This window comes from Cotesia typhae, unplaced genomic scaffold, assembly GCF_013202065.1.
Source record: "Cotesia typhae breed Kobodo isofemale line unplaced genomic scaffold, CoteBio_Ctyphae contig_4, whole genome shotgun sequence".
NCBI classification, from domain to species: domain Eukaryota; kingdom Metazoa; phylum Arthropoda; class Insecta; order Hymenoptera; family Braconidae; genus Cotesia; species Cotesia typhae.
In genome coordinates this window covers 10,751,306-10,772,548 of record NW_027423748.1, presented here as the reverse complement: position 1 = coordinate 10,772,548, position 21,243 = coordinate 10,751,306, and the positions used below count along the sequence as shown (strand labels likewise).

At 34.5% G+C, this 21,243-nt stretch overlaps 2 protein-coding genes across 4 annotated transcripts; one reads left to right on the top strand and one right to left on the bottom strand.

Annotated features, from left to right (window-relative positions):
• The first annotated feature begins 1,605 nt into the window (after positions 1-1,605).
• Sev (receptor protein-tyrosine kinase sevenless) lies at positions 1,606-21,156 on the top strand. Of its 3 annotated transcripts, none has more exons than XM_074242256.1 (12): positions 1,606-2,394; positions 6,252-6,308; positions 9,746-9,805; positions 9,959-10,049; positions 11,670-11,902; positions 12,019-12,261; positions 12,678-12,825; positions 12,907-17,787; positions 17,865-18,562; positions 18,652-19,018; positions 19,300-19,350; positions 19,604-21,156. In XM_074242256.1, the coding sequence occupies exons 1-12, from the start codon at positions 2,236-2,238 to the stop codon at positions 20,572-20,574; spliced, it is 7,959 nt and encodes a 2,652-aa protein (XP_074098357.1). In that variant the 5' UTR covers positions 1,606-2,235; the 3' UTR covers positions 20,575-21,156. The 3 variants fall into 3 exon arrangements, with proteins under 3 accessions (XP_074098357.1, XP_074098359.1, XP_074098358.1); XM_074242258.1 differs by having other exon boundaries at positions 1,607-2,394; positions 12,019-12,129; XM_074242257.1 differs by lacking the exon at positions 19,300-19,350 and having other exon boundaries at positions 1,609-2,394.
• Positions 10,062-11,348, bottom strand: LOC141527030 (cAMP-dependent protein kinase catalytic subunit 1). The gene has a single exon (XM_074242270.1). The coding sequence runs from the start codon at positions 11,244-11,246 to the stop codon at positions 10,080-10,082; it is 1,167 nt and encodes a 388-aa protein (XP_074098371.1). The 5' UTR covers positions 11,247-11,348; the 3' UTR covers positions 10,062-10,079.
• Positions 21,157-21,243: the final 87 nt, after the last annotated feature.

The following is a 21,243-nucleotide window of genomic DNA, read 5'->3' as shown; positions in this document are numbered from 1 at the left end:
CAAATTATTAATGCCACTGTTATTTAAATTGGGATTATCTTCAGATTACTTGACTTTTTTTGGCTTTTATTATTTTTATTTGTGAGAAAATTTTTTGTAAAGTTATTTATCGAATAGATTTTTAAATTAATTGGAACTATCTCTAAATTTTTTTATCCGTTTATGAGGATTTATTTTTTTGCTCTAAGATTATTTAGAAAAATACTAAACTTATAAATTTAACGTGGCGTAGAAAAATAATTTCTACTTAAAAAATAAAAAATTACATATTAATAAAGAGTAAAAATGAAAATGAAAGAAAAGCGAATGTGTGTTTAGGTTAATTTTACAGAAAATGACGGGTGGTTGTGTAAATTGTCAAGTTTACATTCTATTTTAAAATTTTAAATCCCCGGTGCGTGATGTGTGCAATGTATAGTTATTTTAAACAAACGGATACCTGGTTGACGCCCATCCGTTGTGTATCCTATTAAAATCACCTATGAAATTCCCTATTGCCTAATTTTTAAATAATAATATATTTAAAATCAAATAGACTAATATCTGGTTATTTTATATTTGTATAGATTTATGCTGGATAAAATTGAGTATAAAATTTTCTAATTTTAAATTATAGACACGAAAAAAAGACTTGCGATGAAATATGACTCTGTTATAAATAAAAATACGTATACGTATATAAGCTAGGATGTATAAAAAGAGACAAGAAGCTAACTAGTCTCGTACTATTTTGAAACGACGAAACCTTTCGGGTTATCGGAGATAAGTAATCGACATTCACTCGCATACAATACAATGGAATTTGAATTTACAAAATCTTTTTAATATTTTATTTTATCCTTTACGTTTGAACATAAATTCCATTTTTCATCTGCGTACAATAATATTGTAATTGTTATTTATTTTTATGAAAAATTAATCATCTTACATGACAGCTTACTATCCGGTCTAATTTTTATTAAAAAAAAAAAAAAAAATCAAAACATTCGATTAATTTTTATTTTATTAAAATATTTCAAGGATAAAATAATTTTAAACAACCTAAAAAATTACAATAAACTAATAAAAAAAAGTCTGAATTTAACTAAAAATAATAACAAGTAATAAAATTAATTTTACGACTGAGAAAATTGTTCAACAATTAACAAAGAAATAAACAACAGCGGCAATAATAGTGACAAGCAAAGACAATAGGCCAATGACCAGAGAGCTATTAAAAGAAATATATATAAAAAAAAGTCTAGAAATGGTTAATACTGAGCATATAATAAGCAGCACGTGCGTATAGATGAATGAAAGGTTTACGAGGATAGTAAGAACAGGTCAATCTGCCAATTGACCAGTGCAGTGCCGCTGAAGAGTCATGAACGAAGCATCTACTTGTTCATGTTCATCGCATCAACTGGTAATGCAACCAACGTCAACATAAAACTGGCCCACGGCGATGCAATTTCGTTCTGACAACTTGTACCAATTACGCTCAAGTTTTGGTGCATTATTTCTCTGCGATAATTATTAAATTATAGGAATGTATAGCCTTCAGTATAATTTTGGCTACTTGAGTATGATTGTCGGGAATTAATTGCCCCTATCTCCACTCCAAAGGAATCAGACTAACGCCTTAGTTAGCATTTGATTGCTGGGTTGTATTGAGTAGAGCATTGTGTAGTACTATAGGGAGTAAAAAGGGCACATCGCGTATTATACCATATAGGTATACGGAATGAATAGGAACAGAATGAAGTGAAAGAGATAAGGGTATATGGTGGGAGTCAGTCGAGTGTCTTGTGGCCACTCAGAGTCAGTTGCTCTTATGCTCGCCAGCCTTAAACAACCATCTACACTACGCTTTTCAAAACATTTATCATTATTATTTTATTATTTATTTAATTACCGATCGGCAATTAAACCTGTCATGGTTTCTCACTTTCCGAGTGTTTGAGTAATTATTAAATAAATTTATCTATATGAAAATAATATGTGATATGTTAACAATTTAATAATTGTTGCAAATGTGATTAACATGATAGTTAAAAAAATAAACAAGTGGGTAGATAGGCGGACGATGGAACTTAAAATTAATTACAAATATTAATAATAATAATAATAATAATAATAATAATAATAATAATAATAATAATGATAATAATAATAATAATAATAATAATAGTTGATAAATTGTTTTGAACAATTAATGACGTACCGATTTAAAAATAAATTATATATTACTGTATTATGTTGTTGATTAAACGAATATGCTCGTTAGTGGTGCTGGTATTGGCGGTAAATATTGCGAGAGCTTTATTGCCAGATGATTTTGAGGAGCAACAATTTACGGGTGATAATTTACAACAAGATTGTGCATCGAGATGCCCCGACCTAGATTTCAATCAGGCAAGTACTTTATTTTTATTATTTAATTTTATTATTGGACAAAATATTTTTACTTGCGACAATAATTTATTGGAAAAAAATATTTTATATAATTTACGTTGATCTTAAATGGAATTTTTAATCATAAAATAATTTTTCGAGTGTCTATGATTTGAATTAAAATAAAAATAATTATTCAATAAAGTGTAATTGATTTAAAAAAAATAATAACGACGCATTGATTTAATATTAAATATTTAAAGAGAGTAAAGTTCATTATTTATAACGATATGTTATATTGACAGCCAAGAAATGATGTTGTTTATTAATTATAATCACTGAATAACGTAAAAACGTTTGCTTTTACTTGGAAGTATTATTCAAATAAATATAACAATAAGTTACGACAAAAAAAGCGATAAATTAACACTGCAATTTAAATTAATCCCTTACCCTCAACATCTTAAAGTCAGTGACCATTAATTTATAAATTAAATTATTAATTACACTTATCAGCGATCAATTTGCTTGGATCTGTCTAATATAGACAAGAGTAAGCTTCAATAAATGGTTTAAAAATTCAGATAAGCCGAAAAATAAAAACACAATAGTGAAACTAAAAGTTGAGATGAAGGACGTATCAATTTAAAGACTCTCCAGCCAGACTGTACTGTCCATTAATTAACTTAACTATACGACAGCGCATCATAACCATAACCATAAGCAAACCAACCAGCTACACTACATACTAACAAAATATAAAACCACGCTTATATAAATATATATGCACACTATTTTTCACTCACTGGTCTACTGATTGTATTATTAAACTCAATATTAATCAAGGCTCTATTTACAATAATATAATATAGTATAAAGGATATTTATTGCAGAAAAGACTGGCCTGTTTTTTAGCCCAGGATAATTTATCTGTTATTGTATTTATTGTAAATAAAATAAAAAATAGCTTTATCATTCGCATGTGATCAATTTACGTTTCAAATGGCTGTAATGCCTTTATCTCTATATATTTTCTGCAATCCGTTAGATGCAATGTCAGATTGGATAAGTTTACATAACAGCGTTTGCAGTATATAGCTCTACGGATTTTAAATAATACGCGTGGAGTAATAAACTAAATAGGAGTAAGAAGTTATGAAAATTCTGTGGAAGGCGATAAAATTAAAAAAAAAAAAATAATGTTTACTGAAATTGACTTGTGGTTGAGAGATTTTTGAAGATATTTATAGCAAGATCATTAAAACTTGGCCGCTGGTTAGTTTCTCGAAGCGTAAACACGGATTTTAGATGTTAAATAATAAATAAAGGGGTAGATATCCGCGGGTTAATGTCTTTCTCTAGTTGTTTTGAAACGGCGATCTCGGTGGCGCCAGTTAGGTAGACGCAAGACGTAGAGTGAAGGGTTAAAATAATATAAATATAAATAAATAAAATATCTTCAATCCATTTGAGTTGTTTTACAGTTCGATTGATCGATAATTATGCAATTTATCTAACGTTCAATGCTTATGAGTCGTTATGGATGATTTAATTTTATATATTTGTGTTTACTTATAATTATAAATTATAACAAACAATTTATTTTTTTTTTCTAATCATGTAAATAGCAAACATTTCAATTTGATAAGCTTATTTGCTTAAATTAACGATTAATTTTTTATTATTTTATTTTTTTAATAAAATCATTTTTAATTTTACGATACTAATTATCTGTAAAATAAAGTTGATAAAATTTAATTAACTGTCAAACCTGTAACTTTCTAATTTTTTTAATGACTCAAAATTAATATTAAAGCCCGTAAAATTTTCCAATCTGACCTAAAAAAAAAAAAATATATATATATATATATATATATATATATATATAAACAATAAACAATATAGAGAGTAAACAACCAGGAATATGCAATACCATCGACGTTTGGTCGACAATCGACTTCCTGTCTGTTACATCCTCTGTCCGATGTAACATGAAGGGTCAACCATGACGTACTCCATAATATAAGGATTCCGTGCTCAGATATTTCACAAAATCTGGAATACCGTTTATAAAATGACACGTGCTCGATATTACTCCGATAGATCAACATCTAGATCAATCAGAAAGATACTGTCCAGGGAGTCAATTAAAAGTTAATCTACAAAACCGGAACTGTACATAATTCAATACAGCAGCCCAATGGTGGTCAGAAGTTATTTATCATCAATTTTACGGATTGTAAGACGATTTTGATCATTATACGGGTGTCTGGCGCTGTAATAACATATAAAATATTCTGAGCGTGTACCTATATACCAGCTTTTCAATAATAATAACAACACAGTAGCGTCCCCTATATATTCGGGTAAATTCGACTAATTTAGGAATCTAGAATCCGTGGGATCGTTTTTTTAATCAAGAGGTCATCATCCCGTGTTTGGTCAATTAGATAAATTAGTTCCCAAAATCATCATCTACTTTGTTTTTTATATTTTTTATTTGCCAAGACAAAATTAAGATGACCCTTTTTATGGTCTTGATGAAATAAAAGTCTTACCGCAAGTATGCCAGACAATGAATATATTATATTACATATAGATCGTGAATTTTAGCCCGACACTCGATATCGTGTGACTTTAGAGTATCTGGAGCTCAATAATATCGTGAATTGATTGTAAATATAAATAAAAAGTTGACTGATTTTTTGTAAATTATTTGCGAGCATGAAGAAAATAATTTTTTACCGTGGTGAAAAATTCCTAAGGATTCTGATTGAGATATTGGGCTTCGAAGTTGTGGGAGACGGAACCTTGAGAGACGGTTACGGATAAAATATACGGGCTTTACTTTACATTTAAGTAAAAAGGTGCAACAGTTGGCGGGTGTTTTCAACCGTGACGAAGACGTTGGTAGTTAAAAACTCCTCGGATATACAACAGGTATACTCGCTTAGCTCATTAACCAGAGGTTCAATTCAACCGTTAGTTCTTTTGTTTTTCTACCGATTATTTACCCACGATTTTTGTTTACATAAGTGACTACTACAATTTTTTTTTAAATTAAATAATATATTTTTAAAAAAATTTTTAGTGGAAGAATTAAGCGTAAGGCTGTGTTGAGAAAAGCCCGGCAAGTTTAGCAGATATAATACGACGTATAAAAAAATTAAACAGGAAATCTTTGCTAGAAAGATAAAAAAAAAAGCAAAAGCGAAGCCGTAAAAAATAGGTAAATTAAAATGCTGCTTTAGAACTTATAAATTGTTTCATCCGGTTCAATTGGCACCCTTACGTTGTCGCGAAAGGCTGATACATACTCAGATCATTATTATAAATCAGTGAATGTAAAAATCCGGAAGAGGGGAAGTGTTTTCGGATCTAAAATATACATCATATTATTACAGCCATTATGTTTATCTACATCTATGCGAGTGTTAAGTTTGTTCTTTATTCTCAGGTGGGTTACGTCGTTAGATTGTAGCCGCTTCCGGGACACAGGTGGATATCCGACTATAAACACTTAATTTTTTTAGTTTATGTACGAAAAGTTAATCCACGAGTCGCTGAACATTGTTTCCGGGGACCCGGGGGTCGGTAACGGACCGTGTTGTGTATTTTTTAGACTCATGGGAATTTTAGTAGACTTTCTACGCATGAGATGTATTAGAGTGTATTAGTTTGATTAAATTATACCTCGTTAGCATATTTATTTATTTTTCTCGAAAAATGGGGCAAATTTGGAATAATTGCATTTAAATGGTAGTTTTTTTTATAAGTTTGAAGGATTTTGCTCGAAAAAATTTTTTTCCTCTAATTTTAAAACCAAGATAAATATTTTCTTAAAAAATATTAATTATAAAAAAAAACTACTGTTTCAGAACCGCACAGATGACATATCAGAAGTTGGATGCGGCGTAAGATGCAAAATAGATCAGGTAATTAAATAAATAAACTAATAAAATTAATTACTCTCTAAACATGAATTAGTGAAAATTCACTGGAATAAGTGAATATTCACTAATTGTAAGTGCCAATCGAACCACTGCCAATTCCAAGTGGTTCGATTAGCACTTAGAAAAAGTGAATATTCACTTATTTCAGTGAATTTTCACTAATTCATGTTTAGAGAGTACTATAATTATAAAACTGAAAGTATGAATGGAATAAGGACATGTGCCGGTTGGAGTAAAAGAGTATCATTATCATTCCAAATGAAAGTCCACACTGTCGGATTTAAATTAAATATATGTGTTTAAAAAAGTGTATTGTCTCGGAAGTCGATTGAAGGAGCATATGATTGGGCTCTGGACATTGGCGTGTACTGGATAACGAGCAAGGGAATAAAAGAATAACCCGGACGGTCCCTCGGTGCTAATGACTGAGTTTCCGGTCTAGTCTGCCCGTGGTTGGTCCATTACATTTCACGGGGTGCTAGTGTTACGTTTAAATGTCATGGGGAGAAAGAATCGAGCTTCATATTCAGCCCATGAATTTATATATCATCGGTACCGCAAATAAAAACAAACTTTGTTCTCACATGTATAATGTTAATGTTAATGTTTATATTTATGTATGTGAGTACATGTAAGTACATTACCGTCTACAATATATGTATATATCTATTTAATGCACTTGAACAAGTAGTATAGGAATAAAAGAATACTCGGCGGCATGTAGGGCTTCGTGACTTTAAATTGGATCGCGTACAAGTGTCGTTTTTTAACGGATGTCATCAAATTGACGTGCGACCCCGGATTCTGCTACTACGGAAGTAACAGAATAAAAAATAATATCATTTCATATATACAAATTTACTTTATTATATTTACATTGCAATCCTCGCTTCAATGTAATTATACATGCACTCCACTAATTTATCAACTGTAATGTGTGTTACTTTCGTTTTTTATTCATTGTAGTTAAAAATTAAATTAATTTAATCGTCGCAATTTTAAGTTTATTTTACGCAAAATTTTTAATCCATTTGGAAATAAAAAACTTTGATTTTGTATAAATTTATTAAAGTGAATAAATAAATACATAAACACAATGAAATAATGTATATTTACGGCGGGAAGAGAGTTGTGATGGGTGAGGGTTTCGACAGGGTACTCGTCGAGGATTTAATGAGGAAACGAGAAATTAACGGGCACTGCTCTGTGGTTCAGTTTACTCTGTTTTATTATAATTTTATTTTTAAATTTTAAAACGAAATCGGGCTTATCTTGCGATTTTTTCATTGCCACTGTCAGCGGGTGTAGTAAACATGTAGTACTATGTTTTTACTCTACGGGGATGTAATATCTGAGCTCGATAATTTGATAATTTGGCAATAACGCAGAACTTATATATGATATTTGTTGTTATTTATTTTTTGATAATTGTAACGAAAGTTTAGTTTATTATACAATATCGGTCTCAAGTGATAAAAAAAATGGGAGATATTAAATCGAAATAATAAATTATTTAAAAATTTATCTTTTGGAGATTATTTGATTTTTTTTTTAATCGTGAGATGTTCTTGTCAAGCAATAAGAGTCACTTTTGTAATATGACCTAATGATAGCCTCCAAGAGCAACGAGCTTCGAAAATAGATAGTGATAATAATTTAAAAAATAAAAATAATAATAATAATAAAATCTGTATGCATAATGTAGACGTCATAATATTAAAATTATTCCCGTAATCAAATGATGGTAGTGTTACAATTGATCTTTAAATCCGATTATTTACTTAATCTATTGAGTTATACTTACATGGCGCTTATAATGTAAAACATCTATGTTGTCTTTTAAGTCCATTAGCTAATATTTTAATAACTTGCAAAAAAAAAAAAAAATATTGATATCAAATAAAAATTTTTTTAATTTTGATTGACAAGATAAAATTATCTATTTTTATTTTTTTGATATTAATATCATTTAATTTCGAATATCTTACTGTAATTTATTACCCTAAGCTTATCAAATCATTAAAAATTGTCTTTGGTACCATCAGACATTAAGAAAAAAAAATGATTAAACCAAAAATTTAGATCTCGCGAGTAAATTAAATCATTTGACTGAAGCAAAAAATAATATTCAACCTAAAAACCTTGAAAAATAAATTTTAAATGAATAAAATAAATGTCGCGTTAAATATTTTTATTTCGTTTCCTTCTTTCTGTCAATTCCCTTAAAATATAGATAATCATCAACTTCCTTTTCTTCTCTACGTCGATGCGTTAAATTGCAATTCTTAAATTCATGTCTTGTCAAGAGCAAGACAGTACAATAAGTCAAAAGGAGGAATGATAATACACATGAGCGATGCATGCATATACGAGGACACGTACCGCAATAAGGAGTATGTTGACATGTGTATGATGATGTTCTTGGGCCGTATTATGAACGTAGGCGTTATATACTAATGTTAAGGCACGTGCCATCTCCACGTTAATACTTTATGTTAGTTGTGATGTGATGTAGTTGGCTTGGTTGGGTTGCTGGTTGCAGAACGTACTCGACGTATTAATAAAAAAATAAAATAAAATTATACTTTCATTTGCGACTAACTCGAATGAATTATGTCACGATCCGGTCTACTCATTATTGTTCCTACATATACAATATTGCTTTATATTTAACGTTAACCTATTGTTAACATCCATTTTATTTTTAATAATTTACTTTTGATCAACTGAATTTTATTTTACATTTAAAATTACGACTTAACAACTCCCACGTCTATAATTTTTCTATAATTCCTCATTGTCTCTCCTTAACTCAGTATTCTCTTCAAGCTAATGAGTCTTCACTCTTAACTACTCCGCTCTATTCTGGCACATAACTCGCGAGTTTCGAGCTTGCGTCATAGAATGTTTAATGTTAAGCATCTAGTTTAATCTTTGCTTGTTTTAATAGCATTTATTCACGCTACAATGACCGAGGATTTATTCAAAATTATTAATATTATTTTTACGATTGATAAAATTAAAACAATGCTCGATATTTTTTGTCCACATCAAAGTCAATTTAAATATTATTAATTTAGGATCGAAATAAGTCACTGATGACGTCAGTCGTCGTATAACGGTTAGGGATAAACCATTTTAAAAAGAACCGTGAAGACAAGACTAATTATTATAAAGGGACAGGCTCCTCTTTAGACTAATTCTTATAATTTATTATTCTCAAGTTAGAGCCACTTAATAACTATCTAAAGTTCTTTTTTAATTAACCAATTTTGTAAGCTGTTGTTTGTGACTTGATTTTTTTTTTAAACCATATATATTTAATTTTTTTAAATGTCTAAATAAAATATTCCAACAAATAAATGAAAAATAAAAAATAAAAATTTTTTACTCACTCGGCGTTGATTTTTTTTTTCCAGTGTGAAAAAGGATGCGCAGCATGGGAACAGGCCCTGGAAACAAGTTGCCAATCAACATGTGTAAGTACAACTTTACTTGAATAATAAAAAAAAAAAAAAAACTCAATGTATTTAAATTTATATTTATATTTATTATAAATAAAAACTATACATAAAACATTACGAATTAATTTTACTAGCATTATCATTAAATCTAAAATTACTTTTCAACAGAACGGTACACAAGAATTACTACCGCCGAAAGAACTCTACTGTGTACTAGGATGCCACGACGCGTTGAATCGATACTTTCAACAGCTGAAAGGTGAGTTTAACAATTATTAAACCCTTTTATTTAAAAATCTGCAAACTCTTTGGTGAACAAATCCTTGGACTCAATTGTCATCGAAGTTTCATCATAGAAATCAAAGTTACTCGCGTCGCCTTCGTTCTTACAAGCCGGAATATAATTAGCTTTCAACTTTTTCTTGTAAATATAGTCCCAATTAGTCCCCTGAAACCACGCGTGCTTCTTAATGTCCAAAACTCCATTTTTCAAATTCCCAAACCTTCTCGTCAAGTCTACCTGGAGCAAATTACTAACGATGTCCTTCAAATCTTCACCAACATGCCCCGGAAACTTGAATTTTCCATTCACAATCTTCTCGTAAATTGTCATGGTATCTTTCGAGTAAAACGGGGCGTACCCAGCAGTCATTTCGTAAATCAACACCCCGAAGCTCCACCAATCGACCGATTTCCCGTAGCCCTTCGACAGAATTATCTCTGGCGCGATATATTCAGGAGTTCCGCAGAGGGTCCAAGTCCTGACTTTGATCAGTTTGCAAAATCCAAAGTCCGTTAGCTTCAAATATCCGTCACAGCTGATCAAAATATTCTCTGGCTTCAAATCTCTGTAAACTAGGCCGCAATAATGCAAGTACTCAAGTGCTAGCAGGACTTGGGCTGCGTAAAATTTTGCAACTTTCTCGGTAAACTTCCCTTTACACCTCAAGTAAGTGAAGAGCTCACCACCATTGATAAACGGCAATACCATGTACAAATACGAATTGTCTTTGAAGAAGTACTTTAGTGTCACCACAAACGGGTAATTTATTGACTGCAGGACCTTTTTTTCATTGCGAGTGTGCTCTACCTGTTTGGTCTTTATAATCTTGCGCTTGTCCAAAATTTTCATTGCGTAGTACTCCGAGGTTATTTTGTGTTTTATCAATTTTACGTGACCAAACGCGCCTTTTCCGAGAGTCCGCAAAACTTCAAAGTCACCGAGCGAGGCGTTTTGCTTAACTTGAGTCAGCTTCCATCTTTTTAGGAAGTCATTTTTCAGAGAATCTAAAGTCAGTTGATAGTCTTTGAGACTTTTGAGTAAATCTTCGCTGCTATTGCTGATGCTTTTGCTTTTTTGGTTTTCGCTGGTTATTTCTTCTCCACCAGATGATTTTGATTTGTGGGATTTTGAGGATTTTGAGCCATTTCCAGCTATGTGAGAGCTTGATCGCATGATTTTAAAGTCTAAATAAGTATCACTAGATAAATTAAATTCTAATGACGTAATTACACTCTTTAAATATTGTTTATAGTTTTTGTATAAACAAAAACATTGTATATATATGTCGTTGAAACAAAAGAGACTGACTAGCCGGGAAATTATATATTTTGATAGTCTATTGTCACAAAGGCCAAGTGTCAGACGGTTAGAATTTACAGTAAAGCTCATAGAGAGTAGGTGAAGTAATTTATCTAGTTAAACGGCTCAAATTATGTGATTATGCGTTTCCGTAAATGATCGGAGTGCGAGATACGTTGATACCTTTGTAATTTGTTTAATTTGTAAATTGTTTATCACATGAATGCATTAACTAATAGTGTGACATTGAATTATTTTTATTTATATTTTAAATTTTAAATGTGTTTTGTTTATTAGCGGAAATAGGTGTTCCACCGGCACCGGCTCTTGTCGCGGATTCGCTGACAGCCACGTCTCTGAGGCTCGAGTGGAAAGGGGTTGACATTAAGCGGCGAGCCGCGGGAATTTCGTATTTGGTCCAATGGAGGTACGAAGAGCTCGCGGAAACCTGGCAGTACTGTCGTAATCAGTCTTGGGGAGAAGATGATCAAATTCTGGTGGATAATCTCCAGCCGTATACCAAATACAGGGTAAATTTTCTTTATATTAAGTTAATTATCAAAAATTATAGATAAAAAAAAAATTAAACTGAGCCAAAATAAAAAATTTAAAAATCCAAAAATTATTGTAAAACAAAAATTTTTAGTTTCGGGTGGCCTTGCTGCTGAAGTCGTCCCAACACAATCCCGAGCCGATAGTGTCAGCCCCTTCGGTAGTTATACTGACATTAGCTGCGGGTAACCCCTCATCAGCACCGGTAATTGTAAGAGCAGCAGCCGTCGATAGTTACAGGGTCTCTGTATCTTGGGAACCAGGACCTTTTCCCAACGGTCCATTATTGTCCTATGTTTTACAGTTGCAAGGAGATGATTTCTTCTTGCTTAACAAGGTACACGCCCTGCCAGAATCAAACGCAATATTTATTTTACTTCTCAATAAAACTTTTATTTTCACGTTTTTAGTTGCACTTTTTAGTTCTCTCTGCTCAATCTTTTATTTACAGTACAAGTATTTTCACTTATTCTACTTGCAATTAGTAGTTAACGCTGGTTCGACAGTCTGCTTTATTTCACGCTTTGCTAAACTTCACTTGCACGCTTCGCAGCACGATTAATAAATTTAGCTTAAAAAAAATAGAACAAAAAATTACGCATTAATCCCTAAAGATTTGCTCGAACCAGACAGTAGTTTCTCTGGCATGGCGTCCTCTTACAATCTAACAAGGGGATGCATCTGTTTGATCCTTCCACCGAAAAGTTACCTTATTTTCAATAAATATTGAATTAATTTCTTTAAAATAACTAGGATATACCAGCATCTGAGAATACAGACCACTATATGTTCCAAAATTTGAAGCCGAATCAAAATTACTCCGTAAGTGTATCGATGAGGAATGCAGTCGGCGATGGACCTCCAGCGGTTACATACATAACGACACCTCCCGAGCCAGCTGGTAAATAGTTCACCTCCTCTTTACAGATATTCAAACTATTTAAAGCCATCAAATGTAACCAGTGACTTTTTTTTTTTGCAGTAAAAGACACACAACAACCAATATTAATCTTAGGCGGCGAGCATGTGGTGATGAAACAAGGCGCAGATATGTTGGATGAACCAAGTATAATTTACCGAGCAAACGGTCGCATCCGCGGAGTAGCAATTCACGTTTCTTCGGCCCAATTGTTCGTGTCCGATTCAATGGGGTACATTTACAGGACTACAATACTGAAAGAAACTGAGCCAATTGTTGTATTGCGACCGGACCAAGCGAACTTCAAGCCTTTGAGCTTGTCAGTAGATTGGCTCAACTCCCATCTGTATATTTTGGGAGAAGTTAATCACGCGACAACGGTCTGGCAAATAGCAAGATGCAATTTGGACGGCAAAGGATTGACTGTAGCGATGGCTGGGTTCATGACCCGACCAACACATATTGAAGTTGATCCTTACAATGGCTACTTATTTTGGGTCACTCGGGGTGGTTTGTTTCGCTTGGACTTGGCAGACATCAGTAATGGGATAAAACACGAAGTTCAGCCCTATTTGATTTTAGAAGACACACATTTGGGCGCGTTTACAGTCGATCATACTAATTTTAGATTACTGGTACCAGATCACACTCAAAATACGGTTATAAGCGTGTCTCTAGATGGTCGAGAAGTTTTGAATCTAAGAGCAAACACTCAGCAGCCGAAATTCACGAATGTAGTGTCCTTGGCGATGGCCAATGGTCTGTTCTACTGGACAAATGGCGTGGAAGTATTGACAGAAGGGTATCACTCCGGGCAGAATCGGTACTTTCACAACGCGTATCCTGATAGATCAGACGGTTCTTTTGTGAGCGTAAATGTCTTTATGGATGCAAGCCAGCCAGTTCCGGTGCCAGTGAACCCTCCAACAGGGGTTCAAGCAGTTCTAGGAGCAGAGAGAGCTAAAGTATCCTGGCAAGCTCCGCATCTACTTGGCGGTCAAGGAAAAGGCGCTTGGCAAAACTGGTCCTATGAACTGGAGATCAAAGACGAATCTACTGGCCACACTGTTCAGCAACGGAACATTACTGGCTCCTCGCATACTGTTTACAATTTACGTGAAAAGTCAGAGTACACTATCAAAGCAGCGGCTTATACACACGCAGGCCGCGGACCTTGGTCAAGCGAGTTTCGCGGAAAAACTTTGCGAGAAAACTCACATGCTTCTATTCTCTGGTCTGCGAATGAAGGATTACTGAAGAGTGATGTTACGGGGGAAAATGTCAATACTTTGATCTACAAAGATATGCTGAAGGACAACGACAATGACTACTATATCATTGATGCGAGTTGGTATGAAGATACTCTGTACTTTGTAGGGAATAACTCCGCGTTGTATCGCTACAATATTACGAGTCACCAGAAAACTAAGTTGAACATCAATTCCGTTGGAACAGTAGCCGTCGATTGGTTTGCAAAAAAGTTGTACTGGGCGAATCCGAAGCAGCAGATTATAACTCGCGCGAATTTAAACGGAACTCAGCAGGAACCGATGTCGATACTCGCGATAGTCAAGGAACTGATCATTGACTCTCAAGAGGCGTATTTATACTGGTCTACTGGTCACGCTGTTGAAGTAGCGCGGCTTAATGGCCTAGACCGGCGTTACTATCATTCAGACGAAATTTTCAATGGAAAACAGGTCATGGGTTTGACGATAGACACTGAAAATCGGTATGTCTATTGGATAGTTCGAAGCTACGAAAGCGGATCGATTGTGTATCGAGCACCTACTTCGGAAAGAATACCAATGAACCAACGGTTGGTACCGGAAAAAGTATCGTCATTGCAGTACCCAAATATCCAAGGACCACTTTGTTATTTTTCCGAGCATCTGTTATGGCTACAAGATGATCGAAATGCAGTTATTGGCGACTTGACTGGCCAAAACACTGCAATGATCAATGGGATTAGTTTGATTGGCCTGCATATGGTAGCGATAATGGATCCTGCTCTGCATCAATACCCCCCGGGCTTGACGGCTGATAATATCACGGTGATACCTCGCGCAGTTTCGTTGAACAGCATTAGAGTTATAGGCACTTGGGGTAATTTCAATGTTTCCTGGGATCCTGTGACTAATATCAATCATGGGACTGTTTTCTATGAAGTTAAGTTCGCGAATTATATAAACGCTAACGCTAATCCTGAAATAACGACGGATACTACGATGTTGTACAACAGTTCTGAGCAAATCTTGCCGTATTCGTTGTTGGAGGTTACTATCAAGGCTTTTACTTACTGGGGAGCTGCGATGCACACTCGAAAAGTTTTAAGATCGCCTCAGAGCGAACCTACACAGCCTACAAACGTTCGTGGATTTGTTGAGTTCAACAGAGCACCAATCAATACTGATGTAAATGAACATGATCATGATCATAATGATAATGTTGATATTACTATAACATTCCGTTGGGATCCACCGGAATATCCAAATGGAATTATAAAAGGTTACAATTTACACTGCTGGTTTTTGAACAATAGCAAAAATGTCGATGTGTTCAATGGCCTGGAAGTACAGCACGATAAATGGGAGTACGTTGTGAATAACCTCAGGGCGAATACAACATACTACTTTGAAGTACAAGCATTCACGGAAGTCGGAGCAGGCTCGTTTGCTGACATGATTAATATTTCGACAGAGAACGAAGATCCGGTGCCTCAATTGATCGTTGCATCGGTTGACGCTCTTAAATTGGTAGATCTTGATTTAAAGAGTGAAGTTATTTTGACGAGACACGTCGCCATTGAAATGCGTTACGTCACCCTCGATGATAAGCTTTATTGGATCAACGAAATGCAGGAAATAGTGATGGCCAATTTTAACGGTACCAATACGACGAAAATATTGTCACTCAACAACACTGCTACTTCAATGTGCGTCGACTGGATATCAAGAAATCTGTATTGGTCTGAATACCAACGCAAGTCTGGGGTCAGCAGTATCTTAAAGCTGGACTTGACCGCTTGGGAGTCCTCTGGAACGTTGATTTACGAGAAGATAGTAACAAACAGCAGAAATATCATCAATTTGGAAGTATCACCTTTGACTGGTGACTTGTTCTGGATTGAATTAACGGCAGGAAAGCATGGAAGTATTTTGCAATCAGATCTGTACGGTTCTCATATCAGGCCTTTCTTCAACCACGATGACACTGATTGCTCGTGTCCATATCGACCGCTGATAAAGCCTTCGATGACCATAGACAACACGGATCCCCACAACCCGGTGATGTACTGGACGTCAATGGAGGAGGATTTAAACATCGCGGGTATCAATGGCTGTGTTTGCAGCGAAGTGATAAGCTCAGGATTCAATCGTGGACTACCTCCAATTTTTTTAACAGCGGACAAGATCAATGTCTACTGGTTGGACGCTGCTGGAAGTGGAATTCATTACGTCAACAAAAATTACCCCTACGAGCAGGACATCAAGCGAATTTACTTCGATAATATCAAAACCATCAAAGCGATTGGAAAATCACTGCAGTCATACCCGAATTCCGACTGCTTAATTCCATACCAAATGTCTTACACCGTCGAAGAATTGGTTAAGAAATCTAATAGCATCACGGTAAAGTTACCGAACCCGGAAACCCATCTAGGCTGCGAGAGATACAATCTACCGGGAACTCTGTTCACAATTCAGGTTTCAAGATGCTACGATTCATCAACCTGTGATACAAACGACGTCTTGGAGTTCAAGACTTACAAGAAAGAGTTTGAGGTTGTAAATTTACACCCGTTTACGATGTACCAGTTTAAATTGGCGCTGAGCAACTACTACAGCGATATCATCAAAGTTAAACGCGAGTTTGGGAATCCTATTATCCTGAGAACTGCTGCTGGCGCTCCTTCAGCGCCTCAGAATGTCACGGTGAAGTCTTGTACGCCAACTTTAGCAGCAGTTTACTGGCTAGCTCCGCGGATTTTGAACGCAGCTGCAGTAAGATACGAAATTCATTGGCGGACTCTTAGATTGGTTAATGGAGAGCGTCCAAAAGGGGAAAAGTTGATTAAGATTCTCAGCAAAGCTGCTGATGGGAGGTTCATGGAGCTTTTAAAGCCTCTGCTTCCTGGGCAGGATTATTTGGTCTATATCCGAGCCTACCCGGCTGATTCTAACGATACTTATGGGGAAAGCGAAGGCCAGATTGTCAGCATGTATCCAGAGCCGAATAATCTGACTAATGTCGCGAGTAGTGTCAATACTCTAAATGTCTCCTGGGTACCGATGGTCAATGTAACCGTTAATCACACCCTAGAGTTCACTACCGTTGGCTTGGAGAAATGGCAAGTCGCTAATAATTTTGTCGTCGGCAAAGACAACAAAATTGAGTACTGCATTCGCGCATTAATGTCAAGAACGCTCTACAAATTCAGATTGATCCTTCGGTATCCGAATTACCATGACGATTTCGTCTGGCCTTCGGACGCGAGATTCACCTTTCAAACCTCTGGAGATGTCCCCAGTTCTCCTGGAAAACCTAGCGTCACTAAGCTCAGGAATTCCGTTTATCAGTTGAACTGGGAACCGGCTCGAGCTCACGGTTCTCAGGTCAAGATGTACCGATTGGAGGGTAAAATCGTCGACAACGATCTCGAAGGCTTAAAAGCTACTCAAGATAATGAAGGATGGAAGCTTTATTACACCGGTACGGACAATTACTGGATAATCGTCGGGGAAATGAATCAGAAGTACAGGTTTCGTGTTCAAGCTACTAATGCTTACGGGCCTGGCGAGTGGAGCGAGACCAGCGGAATTATCGACCTTACTGATACTATCGGGACCACTTTGGCGAGCCAACAGCATTTGGGATTAATTTTGGGATTAAGTGTGCCTTTTGTTATTATTGTATTAATTTGTTTCTGCTACTTCCTTTGCTGTAAGTATTATATTAAAAATTTTTTGTGGCATAAAAATTGTAAAAAATGATTTCTAATTGATAATTTTTGGTTTTAGTGTACAATAGACGGCGTAAAGAAGTCAAAAAGTCAATTTTACCGCCAGTGATGTCAGATGTCGAATTAGCGACACTCAGGGAAATACCGAGGGGTAATTTTGTCCAAGCAAACGCGCTCTACGTATCATCTTTGCAGAATGACAACGAAGAATTAATGCTAATGAAAATAAGCAAGCATCAGGTGGAAAAAGACAAGTTCCTTGGAAGAGGCGCTTTTGGCGAAGTCTTTCAAGGAAATGCTAAAGATTTGGACGGTCCAGGAGTAATAACACCCGTAGCAATAAAAACTTTGCGCAAAGGCGCTACAGCCCATGAAAAGACTGAATTTTTACAAGAAGCTCAACTGATGAGTCAATTTAAACACAAAAACGTCCTAAGGTTGCTGGGAGTTTGTCTTGAACAGGATTCACCGTGGCTGATCCTGGAATTGATGGAAGCGGGAGATTTATTGAGTTATTTGAGATCTAGTCGTCCGTTACCTCCGACAGATCATCGCGCGTTGAGATTACAGGACTTGCTGGCGATGTGCGAAGATGTTGCTCGTGGTTGTCATTATTTAGAGAGCTTGCACTTTGTTCATCGAGACTTGGCTTGTCGAAATTGTCTCGTTTCCGCGAAAAATCGCGAAAATCGGGTGGTTAAAATTGGAGACTTTGGTCTTGCAAGGGATATCTATAAAAATGATTACTACCGTAAGGTAAATTTGAATTTCTTCTTCAAGTGTGTTCTATTAATAATTTTATTGAATAAATTTTCAATTTTTTTTATTATTATTATCATCATCAGGAAGGCGAAGGACTGCTTCCAGTCCGTTGGATGCCGCCAGAAGCTCTATTAGACGGCGTGTTCTCGACGCGAAGTGATGTCTGGGCATTCGGGGTCCTGATGTGGGAAATAACCTCCCTCGGACAACAGCCATACCCCGCCAGGACGAACGGTGAAGTATTACAGTACGTTACCCAAGCTGGAGGAAGATTGCCGAAACCAATAAATTGCCCCCCAGCGCTCTATCAATTAATGTCTCGCTGCTGGAGTCATCTAGACAGCAGACCATGCTTCAAAACTTGCCTCGAGGAAATAACGCTCTTGAAAAATAACACCGATGACGCGACGTTAATTCCCGTGCATGCGGGTCACTATTTAGCACGACGAGGTTGGTTATTTTTTATTACTTAACTTTATTTAATTAATCTTTAATTAAATTAATGCATGCCTTTGTTATTTTAATTCTGGTTATAACCGCGGAGTACTTTTTAATACATTTATGTTTCAAAGTTCATTTTTTAATCATGCAATCATTTATATTATTATGATTTTTATTTTATCGATGTACTTATCTATGTGTACTTTTTAAATCATTTTAATTAACAAATTATATTATTTAATTGTGCTTTGATTCAAATTGGCCATTGCATGGCTCGTGCTTGCTTGCAGGCGTCTCTAACATGGCTTACTTTGCTGACGAGAATCAAATTCATTATTCAGGTAGGTTTTTTTTTATTAATATTTATTATTATTATTATTATTATTATTATTTTTTTTTTTTGGTGCTATTAAATCATTGGTTTTATTAATAATAATTATGAATACATTTCTAAATGTTTTTCGATTCTAAAAAAAAATTTTTCAATAAATAATTTTGAAACTAGCAAAGTTCATTGGGCAAAATTCATTTGTAATTAATAAAAAAAAAATTTTCGTTTAATATACTAAACCACAAAAAAAATTTTATCTTCAGGCAATTCATGGAAGTCAAGTAGTTCAGAAGGAAGCCGTGATATGCAACCGTTCCTGCAAGACACGAGCAGCACAACAGTAACAACAATTCGTCTTTCGGACGTAGAGTTACCTAAATACCTCGAATTACTAGCGGAGAGTTCCGGCGTGATAATAAAGCCCCAGACCGACGAGTACGAGCTCCCGCGGTCGATACAAATCGTCCCGAGTCTCGTTGATAAGAAAATCGGACAACCGGACTTGGCTACAAAGCCCAGCGAGCTTCCTCGGCGCGAGATAACCCCAGAGGACCGCGAGCACCTCGACAACATACTTTCCCAAATTGGGACCCTGAATACCACCGAGAGGAGCAAAACGCTGGACAACCTGAGATTGAAAAATAACGCGAAAGTTATAAATGCATTTAAAAACGGTCTTAGAGCCTCTTTGAACGAGCGAACTTCAAGACAATTGTCTAGTAATATTAATAATAAAAATAATGACAGAAGCTCAAAGATAAGCTTAGATGATAGAAATTGTAGCTCACTCGGTTCATCTATAAGTTCACTCCGCGGATCATTGCCATCAACCCGGCCGAGCTCCTCGGTCCTTGACTCTCAACACAATCTTCCATTAAAAAATATCAATCATAGTAATAATTATAATTACAGTAATAACAACAATATTAATAATCATAATTCGTTAGATAGCAATCATAGTTCGACATCGTCTTCCACGTCAATAACGACGACGTCGATCGCCCCGAAGGATAATAATAATATTATAATTAATGAAACTAATATTATTGGCAATGGCACTTTGAGGGTGCACAAAAATCATGCGAATTTAGAAGGTAGTAGAGCGAATATACCTCTTGTTATGAACAATGTCTTGTTAAATTTATTGCGACAACCGCCTCAAGTTATTGACGAAAGTACTAATAATATTGTTACGTATACAAATGTAAATACTGATTCAACTAGAGTTAGTTAAGTCTTTTTATTTAATAATTATTATATCAGGGATCTGATACCAGTGCCTTTTTATAAATTATTTATATTTAATAATTATGATATTAAAATGACAAATTTATTATACATTGATGATGCACAGATTAAATTTACTTCCAAGCGTGCCAGTTTATTATTTTTTTTTTAATAAAACTGGAGACTATTAGTTATATTAATAATTATTTCATATCACTAGATATTTATTTTATTAAATTAAATAATAGTTTTATCAGTAATCACATTTCATTAAAGTATTTATTTAATTGTATAAATTTGTTAAGTTTTATATGTAAAAATGAATAAGTTGTATAGTTTTACGATTGTAATTTTAAAAAGTCATGACTTTATAAATTAATATTTAATTAATAAGTTTAATCTAAGCTATTGATTGATTTTATAATATTTTTTTATATCGAGTATTTTATATCATTTAAATTTTATTATTATTATTGATATAATAGTCTTCCTTTTGCAACAATTGTGACAATTACATATCGTTTATAAATCATTTACTAATTGTAATTAGTAATTATAATATTAATAATAATAATGTAAATAGTATTCAATAATTATGTCGACCAAAGAAATAAAATTTTTCACTAATCAATTTTAAATATATTGAAAAAAATAATTATAATTCTCAAAGACGTAA

What these genes read in the sequence shown, in the direction of transcription:
- LOC141527030 (XM_074242270.1), bottom strand. Translation starts at nt 11,246, where the DNA reads ATGCGATCAAGCTCTCACATAGCTGGAAATGGCTCAAAATCCTCAAAA.
- Sev (XM_074242256.1), top strand. Translation starts at nt 2,236, where the DNA reads ATGTTGTTGATTAAACGAATATGCTCGTTAGTGGTGCTGGTATTGGCG. An exon ending in ATACTTTCAACAGCTGAAAG is followed by an intron (nt 10,050 to 11,669) that starts GTGAGTTTAACA and finishes TTTGTTTATTAG; the next exon opens with CGGAAATAGGTGTTCCACCG. An exon ending in TCACTATTTAGCACGACGAG is followed by an intron (nt 19,019 to 19,299) that starts GTTGGTTATTTT and finishes GCTTGCTTGCAG; the next exon opens with GCGTCTCTAACATGGCTTAC.